Source organism: Grus americana, chromosome 7 (genome assembly GCF_028858705.1).
Source record: "Grus americana isolate bGruAme1 chromosome 7, bGruAme1.mat, whole genome shotgun sequence".
NCBI lineage: Eukaryota > Metazoa > Chordata > Aves > Gruiformes > Gruidae > Grus > Grus americana.
In genome coordinates this window covers 23038054-23059612 of record NC_072858.1, presented here as the reverse complement: position 1 = coordinate 23059612, position 21559 = coordinate 23038054, and the positions used below count along the sequence as shown (strand labels likewise).

Here is a 21559-nt window from a genome sequence, read left to right as displayed (position 1 = left end):
TCACACCAGTGATAACACTACTATCGCCAAAATATCACTTCTGGCTGAACATCACCTGACAAAGACAACAGAATCATATGAACAGAAACAGGAAAACCAAGCAAAATTCAAGAGGTCATTTTTATTCTAGAAAGGGAAGAGTACCAGTGACTTCTGCTTCCAGTGCCACGTGTTGATTTACATGCAGTACAGTGTGAAAGGGCAGCACAACTATCTGCCAAGAACAGAGCCCACGCACTGCAGCACAGCCAGCTGAGCCCAACCTCATCAGATGGGGAGACGATGCAGTGACTCTCTGAGGTGTACCCAGAGCTCCTAAAGTCCTACCCTGGTGCTCTCTGGGAGAAGTCCCACCTTTGGACTCTGAGGAAAGCAACAGTAGCCTCCAGAGGATTTTAACATTCTGTAAAATGGAACACCTAATCCTATCACACATTTTTTACAAGTGCACAGCTTCCACATTAAGCCTGTTAGCAAACAGGCCCTTCTCCAGTCCTTCAATGAAATGAAGCAGCTGTGCTTGGAGAGGACACACACTGGGGGAGTCATTGATTTTAAACGTGCATTGCACTGTGGAGGCACTATGTATCCAGGAAGTCTCCCTTCTCTGAACCATAGGCAAAAGATGCAAACTTGACAGACACTCTGAAAATTCCCTGTCAGCATTTATATCCCCAGAGACAACATCACCCAGAGCAGTGTAGCTGCTGCATGCAGTAGGAACTTCACCTAGTGTTTAGGAGAGGTACTGATTCCCTAGATAGGGCTGCTCTACCGGCACACCAGTCCCCTTATGAGAGCTGCACCAGCTTCTCAGGCCCTCTTACCTCAACTCCTATAGCCTTTTACACTTCTAGGATAAACTGAGAAACAATGCTTTTGAAAGGAGAACTGAGAAATAAAATTACTGACTCCGCTTTTAGAGCCAAGTTAACTATGTTCAAAAATACTTGTTCTACACAAAAATACTGGAAGTGGGTCTTGAAGAGCTAAATAAGCTTGAGTCAGCAACAGGACTGTTTCAAAGGCAACAAAATTCTAGAAATAGTTTCAATTGCAACATCCCCTTTTAAAAGAACGGTGACAGGACTCACTTTCCTGGATCATGCTATTATTTGTCTAACCAAATACCTCCCTTTTCAGCACCAACTACTGTCCCGTCCTCAGGGAAAAGTATAATAAATGGAGAATACAAAATATTTTGGGGAGTTTTTCCCACAACTCATCACATGGTGGTTACAGAAAAACCTCACAGAGCACGCTTAAAAGCACAGTGTGTACTCTGCCTATTGTACACATATAAGGAAATCCCTAGGTGAACACCAAGCATTTTCTTTCTTTAAACCCGTACCTTAGATGGATTCTTTGACAATGCGTTCGACAGACTGGTTTTGGAAAAACAAACACAAGGAAGCCTTCAATTCAATTAGGAAAGATATGAACAGTATATGCAATAGCAAGATGAAGAAAGATTTATGTCAGCTACCCATTTCGAGTTTTTTTCACACCCTGAAGTGTAATCTAGTTTAAATTTTAACAATACCTTGTTTCTGCATTCCTAAACTTAGGGTATAAAAGTGACTTTTGCTTCTCTTTACAAAATGTCAACACTATTAATAATATTTCAGGACATGTTTAACTATTTAATACATAGAAAAACATCCAGGTGTAGTTCTGTTCCAGTCTGCAAAGATAAAACATAACCTTTGGACTCCGTTCCTGCTGTAACTTCCTCTTCAGTGCTTAGTTGCACGCTCCATTACACGGCAATGATAAAAGACTGATGAAATTACAAACCAGTACTGCAGAAATGCCTAAGACCTCTAATTGAGATGGAAGGCCCACAGACTATATAGCACAGAGACAGAACATAATACAAAGCTTTTCCTAGCTTATAAACTGCACACAGAATAGAAGGGGATGAAGCAATTCAGTCAAAATCACAGAAGGCCCATGGCAAGAGAACAGAAGTATCCTGCAGTGATAGACTTATACCATGACTTCATAGTCCCTCTCTGAGAAGCAAACAAATCTGTCTCATCTTCGGACCATGTTTGGGAGTAGTGAGGTGACAATCTGAGTTCAGAGCGAACACGGAATAGTGGTTTATTGCCATATCATAAGGGTCTGATTACCACTGAAATAGCTAAAGAATACTGTGGGAAGCTGGCATATCATCTCTGGGTAACACTATATCTTGCCCACTTAACATTTCCCAAACTTTAATCAGATGTGATCAACTGTTTTTATCTATTACTTCATGCTACAAGCCAAAAGGTTTGACATTTTCCAATTCACAGATCATAAATAGTTTTCCATTGTACTTGTGGGTCCCCATAAAGCAAATTCAGGGCCTCTAATAATACACAGCTTTTCTGTGTCACCTTTCATATCCCTCTCCTAAGCAGACCATGACTTCTCATTGTCCACAGACCAGGTAAAAAACTGAGAGACAAATCCTTTACTCCAACTCAGATGATCATATGCAGTGGCAAGCAAATCTGTTTTCATCCGCTAGATCAAATCCACTTCAAATTCGGACTAATAAAAAAAACGCTACATAGCCTGTTCTCAGTCTGCTTTGGGATTCATGTGTACAGAGGATACACGAACACAGCAGTCAAAAATATCAATCCTTGACAGAGGGGGATCCACTTCATATGAAATACAAGTGCCTATGACATAAATGAAATGCACCCCTAGGTGTCTTCATAATCAAATTCTTAAAAAAGAAAGCGCTTCCAAGAGCTCTCTGTGAGAAGGTACTGGTGGGCCATTAACAGAAGTCCTCAGCACCTTTCATATTTCAGTGTCTGAAGTGTGTGTATTTAAGTGATGTATGAGGAAATGAATGCATTCTTTGCCTAGCTGGAATGCATAACAAAGTAATAGTGATCACATGCAATAATTACTAACATCCTAGTGAGACCTCTCACTTTGATTGGAATAGAAAATCTTCGCTTTAAATAAAGTGCTACAGACAAGCAAGAGGAAATAGCAGGCTCAAAGCAGATAAAAGTTTTGCAAACCAAACTTTAGTGATAGGAACACAAGATTTGCATTACGATATGTGAACCTAAAGTTGTTCTACTTTTAAGAGTCTCTGTGAAATCACCTTCTGTTTATAAGGAAAAAAACAGTTTTGCCCACAAGTCTCTTGAGGCCTCCATTTAGCTTATTTTTACATCACAAGGAGATATGCGTCAGTGAAACACCAACGTTACTTCACACCCTGAGAATGGCACGTTTTCCCTTTTTTAGATAAAACACGTACACTTCCCTGCAAGGAGGGGAACTTGCAAATTGGGCCCTACCAAGACTTACACAATATAGGCTAAACCCCTGTCTCCCTGGAGTTCGCAGCTGTGTTTAACCAGTTTTACTCACACATATGTTAGCTAAAACATTTTCATTGATGGCAACCTAGCTCAGTTTATGATCCTGTGCCATTGTGGTAAGGGGCATCAAATCATGGCCCAAAAAAGACATATGCAAATGCAGCAGGATAAAGCTGTATTTAGGAAACATCGACTTCTCTACAAAACATCGCAAAAAAAACATCTAGGTGGTAAATGCTGAGCAGGGACAGATTCCTCTAGAGAATACCCTCCCTCAGAGTTAGCTGAGCCGCCAACCCGAAGTGCCCTCAAGACACAGGACAGCTCTGCCAGCACCTGCCCTGAGCTCACGCCAATTGAAGCAAGGTAGAAAGCGCAGCAACCTGTCTGCGAACAAAGCAGCCACCGCCGCTCTCAAGAGTCTCGGGACTCCCCTAAACTCGGAGAGAGGACCCTCCTCCCCCTTTCCTGAGCAGCGGAGCGCCAGGGGAGAGCAGAGCGGCGCAGCAGCACCGCCCCGCAGGCGGGAACGGGCGGGCAGGGAGCTGCGGGCAGCGCGGCGCGCTCCGCTACCGCCCTGCTTACCGGCACCAACGCGCGGGACAGCTCGCTCCCGGGGCTGGGCTGCCGCGGAGAACCTCGGCTCGCCGGGACAGAGCGGGGGGCAGCGCCCGCCTGGCCCCGCCGCCCCCAGCCTGCTCCCACCGCGCATCGCGGCCGGGCGGAGAAACTCCGCCGTTCCCCCCGCCCCCAGCTCCCGGGGCGAGCAGCCGCGGCACCTACCGGGGGCCGCCATGGTCCGGGGAAGGGGCCGCTCCCCTTCCCTCACATCGCCAACGGACTGGCGCCGCGCGTCCCTCCTCCGGCCACTTCCTCGACCCCGGCCGGGCACTCCGTCCCGCCGCCCGGCCCCGCCCCGCCGCCGCCCGGCCGGCCGGGAGGACGCTTGGCAGCGGAGGGCGGCCCGCGACGCCCCCTGCAGAGCCGGGCACAGGGCTCCTGCCCGGCCCCGCCGGCGGCTGCTTTCGGCTCCGCTCAGGCCGGCGGTGCCTTCCCGGTACACGGCGGGATTCTCCTGCCATAGGAGGGAAATGCCCTTGCCAACGGGCTCCAAACATATATTCCATAGGTGGCCAAGGAAACAGCGCTACAACGAGGAAAGGTCTTGTGTTAGGATGGTATACAAACTCCCTATCCTTGGTTACAAGAAACTTAAGACCAATAGCTGTGGAAGAGAACAGGCGAGACCTGCTTTATGCACATCCCTAACTTAGGCTTTGACTTCTGTCTCCTATGAGCAAGGAGTTTTATTTTTTCCCTGGGGCAAAACCAAGGTTTTTTCCATATAGAATGAAGCAGCTCGGTGTTCTATGTTTTCCCCTAGAAGATACAGTATTTTAACTTAGATTTACCAGATTCCATATAACTATGCTCACATTTGAGTACAGAGAAAATAATCAATATAAGGACACTGTTGGAGTTCAGCAAGTATGACTCAATTTAATTTTGTCACTGAAGACAAAGCAACAGATTCTGCCTAAATAATTATTTCAGACTATTCCTTTGCAAACTTGGAAAAACCACTTTGCATTCAGAAACATTTCTTTGCTGAGAAACAGTGATGTCTTTCATTTATTTATTTCAGGAAAGCAAAAGCATATTCCTTACAATCTGGTTTCCTAATCAGGACAGTCACTCCCAAGCAGTCAGAGGACATTCTGTGTGCAGCTTACTTAATGTCATAAACACCACCATTAGAACAGAGCTGGTTACAAACAGTAAAGAACCAACTGTTTCCAACTAATCAACTGTATCTTAGAAGTTGGTCAAACTCACCTGTTACCTCCAAATCTTTCCTTACCCAAAACCTACTTTAAGCTTACAAACTGTGAGCTACAGCCTGTATTCCAAAGTGTTTGCTCCCACAATAAGAAAGTACCAGGATAAAAAATACTTCCTGATGATACAGCCTTATGAGAAACTCCAGGTAAGCAGAAAAGAAACCTGAAAAGGTACAATATAATAAAGAACACCTGGACACTGGAGAAGTGTACAAATACAGAATCTACTTGGGATTTATGTGAAGGACAGAAGTTTACCAGTTGGAAACTAGAGTCACTATCCAAATCCTTTGACTACTATGGAATAATACACATATATTAAGAACTAGTAAAACAGATGGATAACCACGCATATGGCTATAATGATTGTTTCACATTATTTCCCTTGTAAAGCTGTTTATCTTCTAACTTCCAGAATAAAAAGTTAAAAACAAAACCATCTCTCTGATGTCAGATGATGATTTCAACATGCTCCTCAGAATGACCTTTTAAATTCTCTCTTTAAAGCCTTGCAGTATCATTCAAAGGGCGATAGCAAAGTCAAGTTCCTGCTTTGTGGGAACCCATGGGGCTTTTCCATATGTGTATCACTGTCACTTAGGATGCTATGTATTTTATTTAATCAATGCAAAGCCCACAAGAAACCTCTTTAGGGTTTAAACTTCTAAAAGTCTAAAGTGAAATTAATGTACCCCGACAAAGGAGTGGAAGTAAAACTGTGTGTTGTTTCAGCAACCTTTACAGCAACTTCCACCTAAAAACTCAGATGACAAACTGAGGCAAAAGCCCCTTCATACCCTAGAACATTAGGCTGACCTAAAGGAAAGAGTTACATAGCTTGCAATGAATTAAGAACAAAATGAGGAAATAGGGGGAGCTTTTCATCCTCCCTTGCTCAAAATTGACTGTACAAGTTTTAACCTTCCTATCTTCAATTCACTACAGTATGTAAACACAGCTGCATTTGCAGCATTATTCTCAAGGGTCTGTCTTACCCCATCCAAAGAAAAGGACTAGATTGCTCTTTCTGGGGCCATTTCTTTTTTGCTAGGTACTTTTGAGGGGTAACAAGGAAAGGAGTCAGTAAGTGTTTCAATACCCATGCCATCTCTCTTCATTTTTTCTTGGCCGCAAAAAGAGTGGGAAGAGCAGAGACCTCTCATGGGAATGCTCTATTCTGAGGTGAATAGCTCTCCCTGCAGCCTTAATGAAAGAGAAACGCCAGCCAAGGGGAAGGACTGAAAAGACCTATGAGAGGTAGGTGAGGGAAGCAAAAGCATTCACAAGCAGTAGCATAAATCAGTTGAATTTGCTTGCTTTTTTGATCCCAGGATCTCCCACTAGTGCCTTGGGGAATACAAGAACAAAACAGCTTTCCTTGCATGGTTACTGCCCTGTGAGGTCACCTGGACACAACACAGGGGAATACACAGAGACAGCTGCACAGCTCTGAAAAGCAGCAGTCACACAACATTTGGGAGCAGACCTAACTGGCAAAGGCCTGGCAGGAGAGGGAAATGCTTACTGACCAGGCGAGAAACAAAGTGAGCCAGTGAAGCAAACACAGCCAGTAAGTTCCCTGGTTCCACACAGCAGTTACTTCAGACAGCAGGACTTAAAATAAGGACAGTTTACCAGCAATGACTGCATCTCTTCCTTTCTGATACAGACAAAAGCACAGAATTTGTGCTGAGCTTTGCAGATGAAGCTTGTAGCTGTAGCTTACTGTGGATGGAAGCTACAAGAACTGAGAGAAATACTGGTTCCTGGAAACAGTTTCCTTTCTGCAACACAGCCCTTAGTTATTCCATACATAACAGGGGCATCTGAAAACAAAGTACACATATTTAACAAGCCCTCAGCTGAACATCGCTTTTCTACACTACAGGTAACAGCACCTGTACCAAACAACAGAATCTTACAGTACAATCTATCACTATATGAGTTGCTTTTATTTCCCCAGCAGTGCAAATATGGCATCTTCCAGAGACACCAGCAACAGGTGTGCTCTGCTGGGCACAGAGCCTGCCCAAGTGCATGTTCAGCAGGCACTACCTAATTACATACAAGAGGGACAGAACCCCCACGCAGCAGGACAAAGCAGTATTTGGAGACAGTTAAGAGCAAAGGGTTAGGTAGGGAAAATGTCAAGAGCATAACACTACCTACCTACTACTGCTTGTTTGAACCTGGAAGCCCTAACTCAGGACTTTCAGCATAGGCCTCCCTTCTTCCTTTGCCCTCAGCAGGCTTTATGGTACACTCTATTGAAGATAATAACAATAATTAAAAAAGCCTTATCACAAAGAGAAGAACAAACCACTGCACTCATCAGAGCAAACCTTCAGTTTCAGAGAAAAAAAGACTTAAGTAGAGAAATGACTAATTTAAAGCCACAGCAATACACAACAGCTGAATGAAATCTCCCCCTTATCAGGGTCCTGAGTAGGCTAACAGGCCATGCTTGTCCTCATAAGCCTCACCTGGGGCTTTCATACCCACCCTTTGCCCATAGGCCCAGGAGCTCCATTTAAGCTCAGGTGTGGGTCTTCAGTGCTTGTCTGTCTTATTTGGTAGGTGTACCTGTTTCAAGCCCTATATCTAACCTCACCTCCTTGATGCCTTTAAAACCTGTAAGTAACCCTATTCACTCTGGCACCATTTCATATGCAGTCTCTTTAGACTCACAGTGTTACTTTTACTTCAGCCCTTCTGGCACCATCTCCCTTTGCTCCTGAATAGATTCCTCATGTGGTTCCTAGGCCTGGTTCATAGCTCACCCTTCTGGGACTGCTGTTGAATTGATTTTGGGTTTGCCTGCCATGTTCAAGCTGTGTGGGACTGTACCCTGTTGGTGAGGACACTGCCAGCACTGATGTTGTCCACAGCTGCCAGTTCATTCTCCTCCATGGAGGAAACACGCTCCTTCTACTCTCTACCATTCTCCTTTCAGTGATCATATTTAAAATGGATTACAACTAGGAGTAGACTGAGGTGGAGGAAAAGGCTTAAGTGGACTGAAGTCTTCCCTCTTCTAACGTCATGTGCACGCTCCCGAGTCTCCTTGCAGAGATTGTCCCGGGATCCCCCCTCCTCTCCGCTGCGGGCCCTAAGCCTGCCTTTGCGTGACAAGCAGCCTTCCCGCCCTGCCGGGTGCCTTCACCCAGACGCGGGAGCCGCCACTGGGCGGGACCTTTCCAAACCCCCTCACGCCAGGAGGACGGCTGTGCCTCTCGGGTCCCTCCTCCGGCGCCCTTCCCGCCAGCAGGCTGCCTTTGCCGAGTACCGGGACACCCCTCCCGGTTACCGCAGGCCCGCCCGGGCCAACATGGCGGGGAAGGCGGAACCGAGGAGGTGCGCGCGCGTGCGCACCTCGGTACGTGGCGCTGCGCGCGCGTGCGCGCAGGTGGCACGTGGCGAAGGGGGCAGCATGGCGGAGTGGCGCGCGGTGCCCAGCGACCTCTTCCCTTTCGTGCTCGCCTTCCTGCGCGAGAACCGCTTCGAGGGCGCCGCGCGCGCCTTCGCCAAGGAGGCGGCGACGGTGAGCGGGGCGGGGGGCGGCGGGGCGGCTGGCTGGCTGGCTGACTGACTGACTGACTGACTGACGCGGCCTCTCTCTTGGTTTAGAAGGAGCAGGACCCCAACGCAGCCTCCCTCCTGGACATCTTCAGTTACTGGCTGAAGTAAGTCCCTTTCCGGCGGCGGGGGCCGCGCTTACCGGGGGGTGGGGGGGCTCCGCCGCGCTGCCGGGCTCCCTCCGGCACCAGCTGCCGTCCGGCCCTCGCCTCGTAGTCCCCAGCTCAGCCTTTCTCCCTGTAGGTCTCCAGCGGCCAAGAAGAGAAAGCTTGTTCCCAACGGCCCCCAGGCGAAGAGGAAGCCGTCCTCCAGCAGCGATGACAGCTCCAGTGAGGAGGACGAGACGCCCCCAGCCAAGAAACCAGGTGAGGTTTGTGAGTGGCCGTAGGGCAGGCCAGGGTTGTGTTTGACATTGGCTTCTCACCTGGATATAGAGCTCAGCTTCAGCAGCCCATCTGAGGTCCTTCAGCAACTAGCAAGGACTGGGTTTGTATTGGCCTATCTTGTTTCTGGCAGGTCTTTTGCCCATGACATATAAGGTACGTTCATCCTAGCTAAAGATGATCTCTTTATGCACTTACAATTTAAACACATCGCGGTTTGTGTCCGCTAGAAGGTTTTAGCCATTCAGTTTGTCTCTTCTGGCTGAGACTGGTGAAGGCATTGGGCTGTATTGAGTTTTGAAGGTGCTATTGAAGTAGCACCTCCATGACCTCGTCTATATTGAGATTCTGCTTTCCAAACACCTACTGGTAGGATATCTCCGCAGAGTTACTCCTACTTGCTTCAGCGCATTCAGACTACCTGTTGATTTAAATATAGAGTAAAATTGGTCTTTTAATGCGTGTAGATTGGGCTGGTACCCTCTTCATGGGAGGTAGTGACCTCATGATTTTTTTTTCCATGCTATTTTCCAGGGACTCTCAGTTTCACTGAGAGCTTTAAAGAATGGTTTCTCATCTTCCTGTTGTAGGAAAACTGATAGGGGTTTTGTAAGTGTTCTCACATTTAAAATATGCATAATTTCACAAAACTCATGCATGGCTAGGATTTATCAGGCTCCTCTGTATTGCTGGGCACCATGACCTGTTTGACATGGAGCAGATGTACATGGCATCCTCAAGTTCCAGAGAAACGTCAAGCATCCTTGCTCACCTGCTGCTTGTGTGAGGTTACTACACTCCTTTCTCTCAAGCTGGTATCCTAGCGCTATCAAAAAATACATCCCTCCACTGCACTTTAGTATGTGGTGAGCTGTATTTTTCCCTTTTGATCCGGAATTGTTCTTATGCCTTGCCTTAATCGCGGTCTACACAAGTTTGTGTGTGTCTAGCAGTAGATTTGCAGGAGAGGAGTAGACAGGGAGAGGGAGAGACACAGAAAGAAAACTGGTCTTCAACTTGAGCCATCCTAAGGCTGAATTTGAACTTAGATCTGATTTTTATTTGATAAGGACAGTTGCAAACATAACTCAAGGCAGAATGATTTATTTTGCTCCATGTTATTAAAAAACAATCAATAACCAGGAAGGAGTAGATTTGGCTAAAACACGTTAAGCAAAGTGTCTGGAACCTTAACACGGCATTGCAGTGGTTCTCTTTGGAAGTTTGCACTTGTTCAGTGGGTTTTTGTAAGCTGGAAGGTGTGCAGACCCATTTAATGTTATCTCAGTTTGTGAGGACGCCTTCCTGGTGGGGTGTCCTTTTTGGTGATAGAAGTTTTTCTTCAATGTTTTTGTGACAAAGATAAAATCTAGAATTGGTTTTATCCTCTTGCCTACCCGTTTTGGGGTCGTCTTCTGCACCCTGTTTAAGAAACAAAGTCAGTGTTATGAACTTCAGTCATGATTTAATGACCTTAGTATATTCTTTTGCTCTGATACACACTTGTGAAGGATATAGGTACATGAAAGTTGTGAATTAACTTATTATCGATGTATGCTATCCCTTATTTGCAGCTAAAGCAGCAGCTGTGCCCAAGGCAAAAGCAGTTCCTGCAGCCAAGAAGGCAGGGAGCAGCAGCGAGGACTCCAGTGATGATTCAGACTCAGAGGAGGAGAAGCAGCCAGCAAAGGTTGGCTTTTCTTTCCAGCCTCTTTAATGCATGTTTGACAGTCATGGATAATAGCAAATTTGACCAGCAGAATTCTGTCTGAAATTGGGCTTGCTTTTCCTGAATGGTGAAGTGCCTAGACTGCTGCAGGTGCAATGTAAAAAGACATTTCTGTAGTGGATGGTGTGCCATTTGGACTGGTCCCATGAAAAATTAATTTCATGTCCAGCACCCACCTTGTTTCATATCCAAGTCTGCTCCTTGTTTTTATCTTAAGACTGCCAGCGCTTTTTTTGCAGAGGAAGATTTATTTGCAGTCGCTAAAATAAATTTGATCTTTTTCCACATATACATGTAGACATAAAAAGAGAATCTTCTCTTTCATTTTTCTTGCTGCAGTAATGGTCTTGAGAAGTATAGGGAAGAAGGATGTCAGTGTACACTAAGGGAGACCAACAGAGTTGCCCTGTCAGTCTTTTCAGTCTTCAAACTAGTGTGGTCTGGAGAAGGAAGAGAACAGTGCCAGCCCCAGAGCTGCCCCCTTTTCAGGATGCAGAACTGGAGACTGAGGAGCAAAGGAAGTCTCCTATGGGCTTGCTGGGAGGTTTTCCAGAGCAAAACTGCTTTCCAGGGATTTTCAGGCTCTAACGATTAGGGAGAGTTTTCCAAGCCAAAATGGTAACCTCTCTGAAAGACAGCTGTTTCTGCACGTGTCCCACTAATTAGCCTCTTTTTTTTTTTTTTTTCCTTTTTTTTCCCTAAAGGCTAAAAAGGCTAATCAGTTTTCCCTCCTGTTCTTTAGAAAGGTGCAAAACCCATGGTAAAGCCAGCTGGAACGAAAATCCAGCCTCAGAAGAAAGCAGAGAGTTCCAGCTCTGGAACGAAAATCCAGCCTCAGAAGAAAGCAGAGAGTTCCAGCTCTGACTCAAGCAGCTCAGATGAAGAAGCACCAAAGAAACAGCCACCAAAACCAGCAACACCTAAATCGGGTACCTCTTATTGTATATTGTATGTCAAAGCGCAAAACCAAAAAAGCCAGAGGAGGAGTGATAGGGGCTATACTTACATGCAAAGGCATATGTGTTAACATAGCAGTCTGAAAATCTGCTGTCGCTGCCATTTGCGCTCCAGTCCAGTCTGCTTCTGACACAGAAGAGGTGTAGAACTGATTGCAAATAAAACATCTAGTCCCAAATGCTGCATCGTTTGCATACTGTAACTGCTTAAGTCGTGCTTCCCCTCAAAGAGCAGGGAAGATCTTTACTTAGCCTCTAGTCCTGGAACTTTGGATGAGCTAGAATGGACAGTTTTCTGGAAACTTTCTCTAAGCTTGCAGTAGGATAAAAAAAAACAGTTTTGCAGTTCTGCCTTAATCTGCCCTATTGGCTTCCTATGATTCTTTTTTCTCTATGATACTTTATGCTGAATGTAATTACCCCTCATCTACCATAGCGTTTTTTCTGATGTCCATTTTTACTTATCTCAAAAGGAAGTAAAGCTGCCCAGGCGGCCACGAAAGTGGTCAATGGAAAAGCAGCAAGCAGTAGCAGCAGTAGTGAAGATTCTGATGAAGAAAAGGCTGCACCGAAGAAGGTAAATTAGACCATGAAAAGCTTCGTGGACACTGTAGAATTCTAGTAAGACTGGGTGTATCTCTGTCTTGCAGGGACTGTGAAATGTGTAGACGAAAGCACAGACTGCACAGATGCTAAGCAGAGCATTTGTAGCTGTTACACCTCCTTCTCCTTTATACAGAGGGATTATGTGTTCTAGCACCTCTCCATGCACTGCCTTTCTTCCCTAATAACTCCTTACTGCTTCCTCTGCTCCTTCCTTTTACAGGAAAACATCTTGTTGTGTCATAACCGTGTTGTAGTCTCCATTATATGTTCACTTTTGCATGACTCTCTTGTGCTTAGCTATCTGTAACTTTGAGTTTTCCACTAGAGAGGGTTTAAAAATGTTTTCCGCAACACAAAAATAATCATAGTTGTGTTTGATCAAGTGGCAGTTGCTACCGTTTCAGTCAGTTCTGTGCCCCTTAGTCAGAGAAGCTCCTCATTAGGGATTCACACAGCAGAGAACAGCAGCAGAGTGGTCAGAAAGATCATGATACTCATGTGTTTCCTAAAATTTGCATTTGAGAATCTTCGTTAATCTTTCCCCCTTTGTCTTCAAAATTTGCTCTCTTAAGTGAGGCATAGAGTTAAACAAGATCCACATCCAGCTGTCCCCACAATATTTCTGTAACCTTTTTTAATGTGTATTTCTTTCCTTCTTGTGATAAGGCTGTTCCTAAGAAATCACCTCTGCCAAAACCTGCAGCCACTCAAGTACGTCCAGGGAAAAACAAACGTGCCAAGGAAAGCTCCAGTAGTGAGGACTCATCTGACAGCTCAGATGATGAAAAGCCACCTGCAAAACAAAAGCCAAAGTCTGGTAAGTACTAAATACGATTGCTGCTACGTGGGAGGATACTTTCTGCTAGTCCTGCTGTCCCAGCAGAAGCATATGCAGGGCACAGGCAAGTCTTGCTCCACACAGGGTTCCAGGTGGTGCTGGTGGCGGCATCCTGAACCAGAAATACAGCAGCTCTTTTCATGTGTGTTGTTGTGGCTCAGCTTACAATTCAGCTACTCCCTCAGCAAGGGATGGAGAGTGAGAGAGATTGTGACAGGCCTGGCTTGGTTTGCTGCATGTCTTCTATTCAGGTAGCCCTTAAGTACATTGCTCTTGCAGGTTTCCTGGCTGCCAGGATTTGGGAAGTAATTTGCCGGTGGTTTGGTTACTTTGTAACTGCAGAACTTTAAGCTTTTTTGGTTTTTTTGTGAAGTACCCAGGTCTGTTCAGTTGCAATCAGGTTTTTTTTCTGAAAAAGTTTGGAAACACAAGCTATTATTTTTCTAAAAGTGCAGAGAAAACTTCTGCAGAGATGGTTGGGCCAGCTGAACCCCAAGAGGAGAGTTAAACTCACAGTAGAAACAGGAGGTAGCAGTGGGCTGGGTGGAACCTTTCAAATTATAAGCTAGTATCTTTGTAGCTACAGAAAGGGAATAAATAAAACCAAATAGCAGAAGTGCTTTATTCTAACTACAACAAACATCTTGTGCTGCTCGCATTGTCATGCAGGCATCTGAATGCTGTGTCTCTCTTCATAGGTCAGTACAGTGCTGTACCACCTCCTCAAGCTACACAGACAAAGAAAGTCCTTGCCAAGGCTCCTGCAAAAAAGGCTGAGAGCAGTGACTCTTCAGACAGTAGTGATGAGGCAGAGCAGGTGCCCCCAAAGGGAGGAGCAGGTATGTTGTGAGGAGAGGAGGCTGCAGAGGAAGTGCTACATGATGTGGACAATGTTTTGGTAGTGTCTTGATTTCCTTGAAAAAGCCATTTGACTTTGGTCTATGTTGCTGTTTGCTTCTCTGGAAGCTCAGTATTTTGAAGGTGTCCCAAACAACACTGTGTACAGCCTGTGGATCCAAACTGTGTGCAGGTTAGAGTACTTTGCTCATCTTGGTTTGAAAACTCATCAGGATCCAGTTTAGCGGGAACAAGCCAGGCCCATTACTGCAGCTGGCCAGATCCGTGCTTGGCTTCTGATGTGCCGGCTGAATGGCTGGTGCACTGAGGAGTTTTTTCACATCTGGAGAGGTTTGGATCTTGGGACAAAGGTTTGGTGCGGATGTGGCCTGTTAATTTTAAACTTGCTTTTGCAGGCAAAGCAGTAGTAGCTAAAACAAAGCCTGGCCCCCAGAACAAAGCTGTGACTACCAAGAAGGCTGAATCCAGTTCTGACAGTGACTCAGGTAATTCAAGAAATACAGGGAGGTTTTGTGTTAATGTTTTATTGGCCAGGTTACTGTATAGTGGTGTATTTGCTAAGATCCTTAGTGTATGAGCTCGAAAGCATCACGGTCTCCATAGCTAACAAGATGTGAAATTGAAGCACGGCAGCCTCCTACGCAGAATGGAGTCTGACCATAAGACACCAATAAGACCATTGGCAAGTGCAGAAGAGTCTGCGTGTTGCTGGATGGAAAGGGTGGGCCGTCACGTGTATCGGGTTTCTCCAGGAAGGTTAATGGTTGCACTTTTTGAGGACCTGTGTCTTAAGATTTTTGGTTTCTGTTATCCCATTGTGTTTGGGAGAAATTTCCAAACTGGAGAATATTATTGCCATACCACGTTCAAAATAGATTCAAAAGCTGCCTTATCCTAATATGACCCCAGAAATAGGCACAGTGTGCTTTGTATCTTCTGTTGATCAGCTTTAAAGTTTGCAGTGCTGTATTTCTCATGTAAGTTCCCTATCCCCTCCAAGTTCAAGGTGCTCCTGTTCTATATCTCAACATCTCTGGTGCCACAGCTGTGACTGTGAGTGACAGCTGCCTGTCTGTCTGTAGATGTGTGACCCTTCAACAAGTGACAGGAGTTCTGTGTTTTCTGGTTTTGTTGCCTAGTTTCTCACAAATGGACATGGTTTTGATTACTGTTATTAGTGCTCAGAAATGTTGGAATAGATCAGGCTTAGCATTCCAGATTGCTATGACACACAGTACAAAGGCATATTTGTACACAGGAGTCTCCAGTCCATCCTTGGACTGCTGCTAAACACATCTGATACAGGAAAAAGAAAGCAAAAATAAGATACTGTGCTGTTGCTGCCTCATTTTCCCTGCTTTGTCAATTTTATCTAATTCCTCGCCTGTTCTATGATGTTTACTACATAGCTTCTTGTCTCGATGTTTCTTCTCCCTGAGTTTATTCTTGGTAATATCTATACTTTCTCCAGTCCCTTATTCTGTACCTCTTCTCCAACATTATTCTCCAAATATCTGCTTCTTTGTGCCTGCATTAGTGAATAACTTAAACTACTTGTTTCCACTTCCTCACAGGAAAGATACATGGAAAGAAAGCTGTCTCTTGACTGTTCCAAGTGTTCCTCAAATGCTGCATATTGCCAGTTATCTACAGGCTTAGCCTTGGGCCACAACCCATTTTGCTTTTCACTTCCCCATGAGTTATAGACATGTTATTACTAAAGTAACTTGCACCAGAAGCTTTTAAACTTAAAGAACATCCTTTTTTTTGTTTGTTTAGATTCTAGCTCTGAAGATGACAAGAGGGTAGGGAGTAAGCTCCCAGCTAAACAATCCATGATCAAGAATACTTCCAAACCAGCAAAAGTAGCTGTCAAGCCTGGACAAGCAAAGAAAGACTCCAGTTCCTCCTCAGACAGCTCAGGTATTGGAGTAGGAGAAAAGGAGAGAGAATTTCCACATGCACATCTTGCTTGCTCAGACCTCTGTGTTTCTAGGCAGGGTATGAGGGTGCAGTTGGACAGGAATACCCATTGCAGTGTTGTTTCAAGCAGCTAATGAAGTGCACTGTGTATCAATATCGAATCTGTATGTTAGCTTCATGTTGAAGGAATGGGGCTTAGCCTTCATTATTCTTTTCCTTTCCATTCTAGATTCTGATAGCTCTGAAAAGAAGGCCCCCTCGAAGCCCACAACTAAAGCAGCAACCCCTGCAACAAAAAAGTCACAAGTTGCCACGAAGAAAGCACAGAGTAGCTCTGATTCAGATACCTCTGAGGATGAGAAGAAGAAAGGCACTCCAGCTAAGGTAGCTGGCAAAGTGGGTAAGCCAGTGTCCAAACCTTCTACCCCAGCTCCCAAAGCAGACACTTCTGACTCTGACAGCTCAAGCAGTGAAGAAGAAAAGAAGCCAGCAGTGAAACCAGCCACCAAATCTACAGGAGCAGCAAAAGCAACTGTGGGGAAGAAGGCAGCTGCTTCTAGTAGTAGTAGCAGCTCATCTGATAGTTCCAGCGAAGAGGATGAGAAGCCCAAAAAGGCAGGGAAAGGGGCACAGAACAATGCTAAGACTGCTGCCTCCACAGGGAAAGCAAAAACATCCACACCAGCAGCAAACAACCTGAAGTCTAAGCCAGCTGGTGGGAGCAGTAGCAGCAGTGAAAGCAGCTCTGAAGAAGAGACTGGAAAAGTCAATGGAGGTATTACCTGCGGTCTGGGAAGTGGGTCTGTCAGGCAGTGTTACTGAGCTAAGCATGAATGGGAGCATTTCCTAAACAATATTCAGTCTAAACTCTACATGCTATTAGATTATGCCATGTGGTGCAGTACTAAGAGGGAAGGGCTGATTTTTAATCTGGTGTGATCCTTTTTGTCTGTATTGCAGATCTGCTGGCAACGGAATTTGTGGTAACATTAAGTAATTTTTCTGTACAGTTGTTGCCAGTTGCCATCTGTGCATGTACAAGATGGTTAGTGACAGCAAGGCAGACTGCTGGAGGACCTTGTCTGAGTTGAGTGGGACACCACAGATGATGTCCCAGTGCACAATCTCAATCGTTATCCCTCCAGGAGGAAAACAACTTTGAATGCACTACCGATGTGTGCAAGTGCATACTGTGTGACTCCACGAACTGGCAAATTTTAACCAACAGAACTTTTTCAAGTGCACTAAATCATTAATATAGGGGTACCCTATTCCACAAAAGTATCTTTATCCATTAGGATAGGAGGGCAAAATCCTTGCTGAACCAGAAAGGCTATTAGTATTGGTTATAGCATGTTTTCTGGGTGAGGTAATGCGGGGACTGATTCTCACACCTGTGTCAACACTGGCTTTGCATTCTGGGGAGAGATGCCATTACCTTTCCCAACACTGCAGTTACTCCCTTTGAAGTTTTACTGCTGTACATCTAACAGGCACGATTGGGAAGAAACAGAAGAGGGAAGATGTTCAGGAGCCAGAGACACCACACAGTAAAAAGGCAAAGATCAAAGCCAAAACACCACACACAGTGCCCAAGGTGAAACGGGTGAGTGAGGGCGGACTGTGATGGCTGGTGGGAGAGGCATCTCTGCCTCCTGAACAAGTAGGCTTGTTTTGGGGTTTTTGGGGGAGGTTGGGCCCACAGGATTATTTGTATTTTTGCTCCCTCCTCAAGCACTTGAACCTTGTCTGGACAACCCTAGGGAGCACACATACGTGCATAATATTATTCTGGCAAAGGTTGATTGGATATGCTTGCACAGGAGCGTCCCTGAGCTGACTGATCTGAAGAAGGGGAAAAATTATGAATGAGAAACACTTAAAGATTGAGGCGACAAGATTGAGGGTCCGTATTTGGAGGACAAGGAGGGAAGGAGGTTGTCACTAAGGGAATAACATCCATGTATGCACTTACTGTATCTTGTTTTCTTTCTTTTTAACAGCCAGCCTCTCCATTCCGCCGCGTAAGGGAAGAAGAGATTGAGCTGGATGCCCGTGTTGCTGATAACTCATTTGAAGCAAAGGTAGGGCTAGGTAGCGCCCAGAGCGGTAACGCTTGGCCTCTGCAAATAGACATTGGCAGAGTGGCCTTGGTGTGTGTGTGAACAGTTCTTTTTGGTGGGAACTTTTTCCACCAGGAGGTGCTGTTAGGAAGTGTGTGAGCACTGCCAGGAGGTGTGTGGGAGAGTGGTATCAGCTCCTGTGTTAAAGTATTGGTGTTTGCTGGGTAGGATGAAGTGCAAAGCATTGCCATTACTCTCTTGAGTACTGCCCTGAATTTCTTTTTTCTCTCCCCCTTCATCCCTCACAGAAAGGAGCAGCTGGCGACTGGGGTGAGAAGGCTAACAATATTCTGAAATTCACTAAAGGCAAATCTTTCCGCCATGAGAAGACAAAGAAAAAACGAGGCAGCTACCGTGGGGGCACTATATCGACCCAAGTTAATTCTGTCAAGTTTGAAAGTGACTGAGAATGTTTCCTTGGGAATTTATAAACCATCTGCTCACCAGAATGGCTTGGATGGGCATGTGGACATTATGGATGTCAAACCTGCCTGGAATGCTACCTCCCCTAGTGCATTGTGGGGCAGGCAGCTTCAGTGTGGGCATGTGGGAGAATGGTTGGATGTTCCCCCTTTTATTTCTAATTCTGGTTTAGGCCCCTAATTTGGAACCATCCTTTGAGCTGGTGTTATCGGCACCACTAGGGTGACCTCCAAGACTTAAATTTTCTACAGTCTTATTTTAAAAGGCTGGCAGTGATTTTTTTCATTTCAGTTTTCTGCCCATCTAGTAGAAGAAAGATAAATCATTCTCTTGTATCTTAACCTCCCACTTCTTTTTCAGCATTTTAACTCAGATACCTGTGAAATGGCAAGTATTGTAACTTGCCTTTGGCTAGTTACTGTATGAGCAATGATTGATTTGAACCCTCTGGCTGTAATCCTCACCCACACCTGATATTTCAAGTTCACAGTTGCATTGTGACAGAGTTCCTCTTTTCTGTTTCCTTCTTTTATGGTTTCACCTTGTAATAAATTTCTACCTTCTTCCTTCCATTCCTGTTGAGGCCACTAACCAGAGTACTTAAAGAAGCAGAGTCTCAATACACTTTAGTAGTTGAGTAGCTGTATTGTGTGCAGTTGCAAGTTGGGGGCTGTTGTCAGAAAGGCAAAGGTCTGTAGCACTGCTGTGGTGCTCTTGATAATGCTCTCATTGGGAAGTAGCTGGGGAGTGGAGATGTACAGAAACTTGACTGCATGGAGGTTGTGATGTTTGGCTTGGAGGGAATGGGTAAGGAGGCAGAGGAGATAAAGCCCTCTTTCCTACTTAGCTCTGCTTTTTACTTTGATCTTGTTTCAGAGGCTCTGACTGCAGCGTGGCATTACTCTTTGATCTCCCTGAACATGAAACATGCCAGCTTATGCTTACTCCCAGCAATGTGCCATGCAACTTGTTGGGAGTTGAGATGAATGTATCATTGATGCCTTAAATTTTTTTTTCTGGGTTGGACCACTTGCTCTTTGAGCTGTTTTTCATCTGTTAAGTCCCTCTCAAGAAGTTAAATGCCAGTTTCCCCATAGCACTAAGGCAAATAAAGCCTGGTGCTGTAAGGTTTGAAGTGTTAGCTACAAGTATGTGTTCAGTATGGGGAGCCTCAAGTTCAGTAACCTGCAACCTAAATTGAGTTTTCATGAGCAACTGAGATAATAGGGCTTACTGCTGTTGAGAGGAGGGCGTGCTTCCCCTGCAGTTGGTGTGACTGCCTCCTTATTTCTGCTGCAACTCACATATGGTAGAAAATGGTTCTCCCAACCACTTTTGTCCCCTGTTAGGTGGGTTAAGTTAATTGTAGTTTGTGAAGCAGTCGTCTGAGCCCGTAGCCAGTACGAACTGAGCAGTGGTAGTAGTGCATGTTTGGGAAACGAGGTAGTGGGCTGTGAGAACTGCTTGCCCTATCCCATGAAACTGCCAGCCACCAAGAGAGGTTAGTCAGGGCCTGATTTCCATGTTTCTGTTCCTTCCCCAAAGGGTGACAATGAGAAGAACCCTCTTGTTACAGGAAGCTACATTTGTGTGCAAAGCAGTGACACCTAATTGAGGGTTGGATGAGACTTGATGAGCCACCCCCATATACATGAGCTGCAACTTGTTCCAATGAGCATTTTACACAATCACTCTGGTGCCAGGATTCTAGGCTACAGTGCTGAGGGGCCCAGGAGACCACGGTTATTACAAGGAATTAAAGGTTAGAGGTCAAAGTAAGGTGGGAGTAGAGTATTTTCTGCCTGGGGATTTGAACATCATCTTGCTTGTGACTTGTCATTTGCCCTCTTTTTTCTGTTTATCAGGAACTTATATTTGGAATTCTTAAAATTTTTAAAAACTTTTTATGTTTTGGGGGTATTTTAAGTGTGAGCATACAAATGTCTCAGAAAATAAAGATTGCTGCCTTTGTAATCTGAGTGGATCTGATAGTTAAAGGTATGGAATAGCAGGTGGGAAAGGGGTGGGGGTAAACTGTCTCTTGGAGTTTAATGGATAAGGCTGATGACACCTATCTACAGCCAGTTCTTGTCTCCTTAGTTATGTGCTCAAGCTGGCTTTGAGTGACTCTGCAAGAAATTTGGAGAAAACAAGTGGAAGAATATTTACTTACACCAAGACAAACAGGCTGCTTGAGTCCCTTCACACCAGAATATCTTGCTAGGTCTGCTCCGGTATTGCTACCACATAGCTGTATGGCAGCTGGCAATATTACTTAAGAAGCATCAGCCTATGGGTATAAGAAATAGCAGGTATAACTGAAAAATTCTGTATATACCTGGTTAAAAGAGGTAATTTCTGTGTCCCTTGCAGTCTCTTCCTGTTCTGTGATCATGTCTGCAGGGAAAAGGAACTTATTAATATGCAGGGCCTGGTGCAGAGCTTATTTTTACCCTTTGTGCTATACATCTGTGGGAAGGTTGGGATGAACAGAATTGCCAGGTGGATGGGGCTGGCAGTTGCCCTGTAACCAATGATGTCTGCCAGCCCTCCACCTTAGACATAATGTTGTAGGAGAAGGTGTAATGCTGTCTAAAATTTCAGCAGGAGATGCAACAAATGGCATTAGTCTCGCTGGACATCAGCACCTCACTGAGCAAGTGCAATGAGGGCTGGAGGAGGGAAATGCTTTGTGAAACTCAAAGCTATGTGCTCTTCCATGTGCTTGACGCTGGGGGAGAAACTGCTCCCTTCACAAGCTTTTGCAGCTGCGAGGCAGGCTGAACCCATGTCTCTGCTCTCTGCTGCGCTCCTGGTGTAAAGGAAGCACCTCGTGGAGCACTTAGGCCTGGTTTCCCTGTGCATCACTGGTGCAGTTTCAGCTGTGGTTAATGCTGGAACTGGACTAACAGGACATCCCCCTCTAGCATGTGCTGTACCCGTATGGGTGCCCTGGGACACTGTC

General features: G+C 45.3%; 2 protein-coding genes across 7 annotated transcripts in view; one reads left to right on the top strand and one right to left on the bottom strand.

The window, feature by feature from the left end:
• PIK3AP1 (phosphoinositide-3-kinase adaptor protein 1) overlaps positions 1-4336 on the bottom strand; it is a 46491-nt gene extending 42155 nt beyond the window's left edge. The window contains exon 1 of one of the 5 annotated variants that reach the window (XM_054831825.1): positions 4122-4336. In XM_054831825.1, coding sequence (XP_054687800.1) covers positions 4122-4134 — 13 coding nt within the window. In that variant the 5' untranslated portion in view covers positions 4135-4336. Of the gene's footprint in view, positions 1-3923; positions 4031-4121 lie in introns of those variants that run through there. The other 4 variants (XM_054831823.1, XM_054831827.1, XM_054831829.1 and 1 more) reach the window with 4 other exon arrangements.
• A 4225-nt stretch (positions 4337-8561) lies between these two features.
• NOLC1 (nucleolar and coiled-body phosphoprotein 1) lies at positions 8562-20568 on the top strand. Of its 2 annotated transcripts, XM_054831830.1 has the most exons (14): positions 8562-8720; positions 8807-8862; positions 8999-9120; positions 10713-10828; positions 11610-11796; positions 12297-12400; positions 13096-13246; positions 13966-14106; positions 14521-14610; positions 15905-16048; positions 16278-16823; positions 17542-17654; positions 18052-18132; positions 18420-20568. In XM_054831830.1, the coding sequence occupies exons 1-14, from the start codon at positions 8610-8612 to the stop codon at positions 18576-18578; spliced, it is 2121 nt and encodes a 706-aa protein (XP_054687805.1). In that variant the 5' UTR covers positions 8562-8609; the 3' UTR covers positions 18579-20568. The 2 variants fall into 2 exon arrangements, with proteins under 2 accessions (XP_054687805.1, XP_054687806.1); XM_054831831.1 differs by lacking the exon at positions 17542-17654 and having other exon boundaries at positions 18420-18487.
• The last annotated feature ends 991 nt before the right edge of the window (positions 20569-21559 follow it).

What these genes read in the sequence shown, in the direction of transcription:
- NOLC1 (XM_054831830.1), top strand. Translation starts at nt 8,610, where the DNA reads ATGGCGGAGTGGCGCGCGGTGCCCAGCGACCTCTTCCCTTTCGTGCTC. An exon ending in GCCCCCAGCCAAGAAACCAG is followed by an intron (nt 9,121 to 10,712) that starts GTGAGGTTTGTG and finishes CCTTATTTGCAG; the next exon opens with CTAAAGCAGCAGCTGTGCCC. An exon ending in TTCCTCCTCAGACAGCTCAG is followed by an intron (nt 16,049 to 16,277) that starts GTATTGGAGTAG and finishes TTTCCATTCTAG; the next exon opens with ATTCTGATAGCTCTGAAAAG.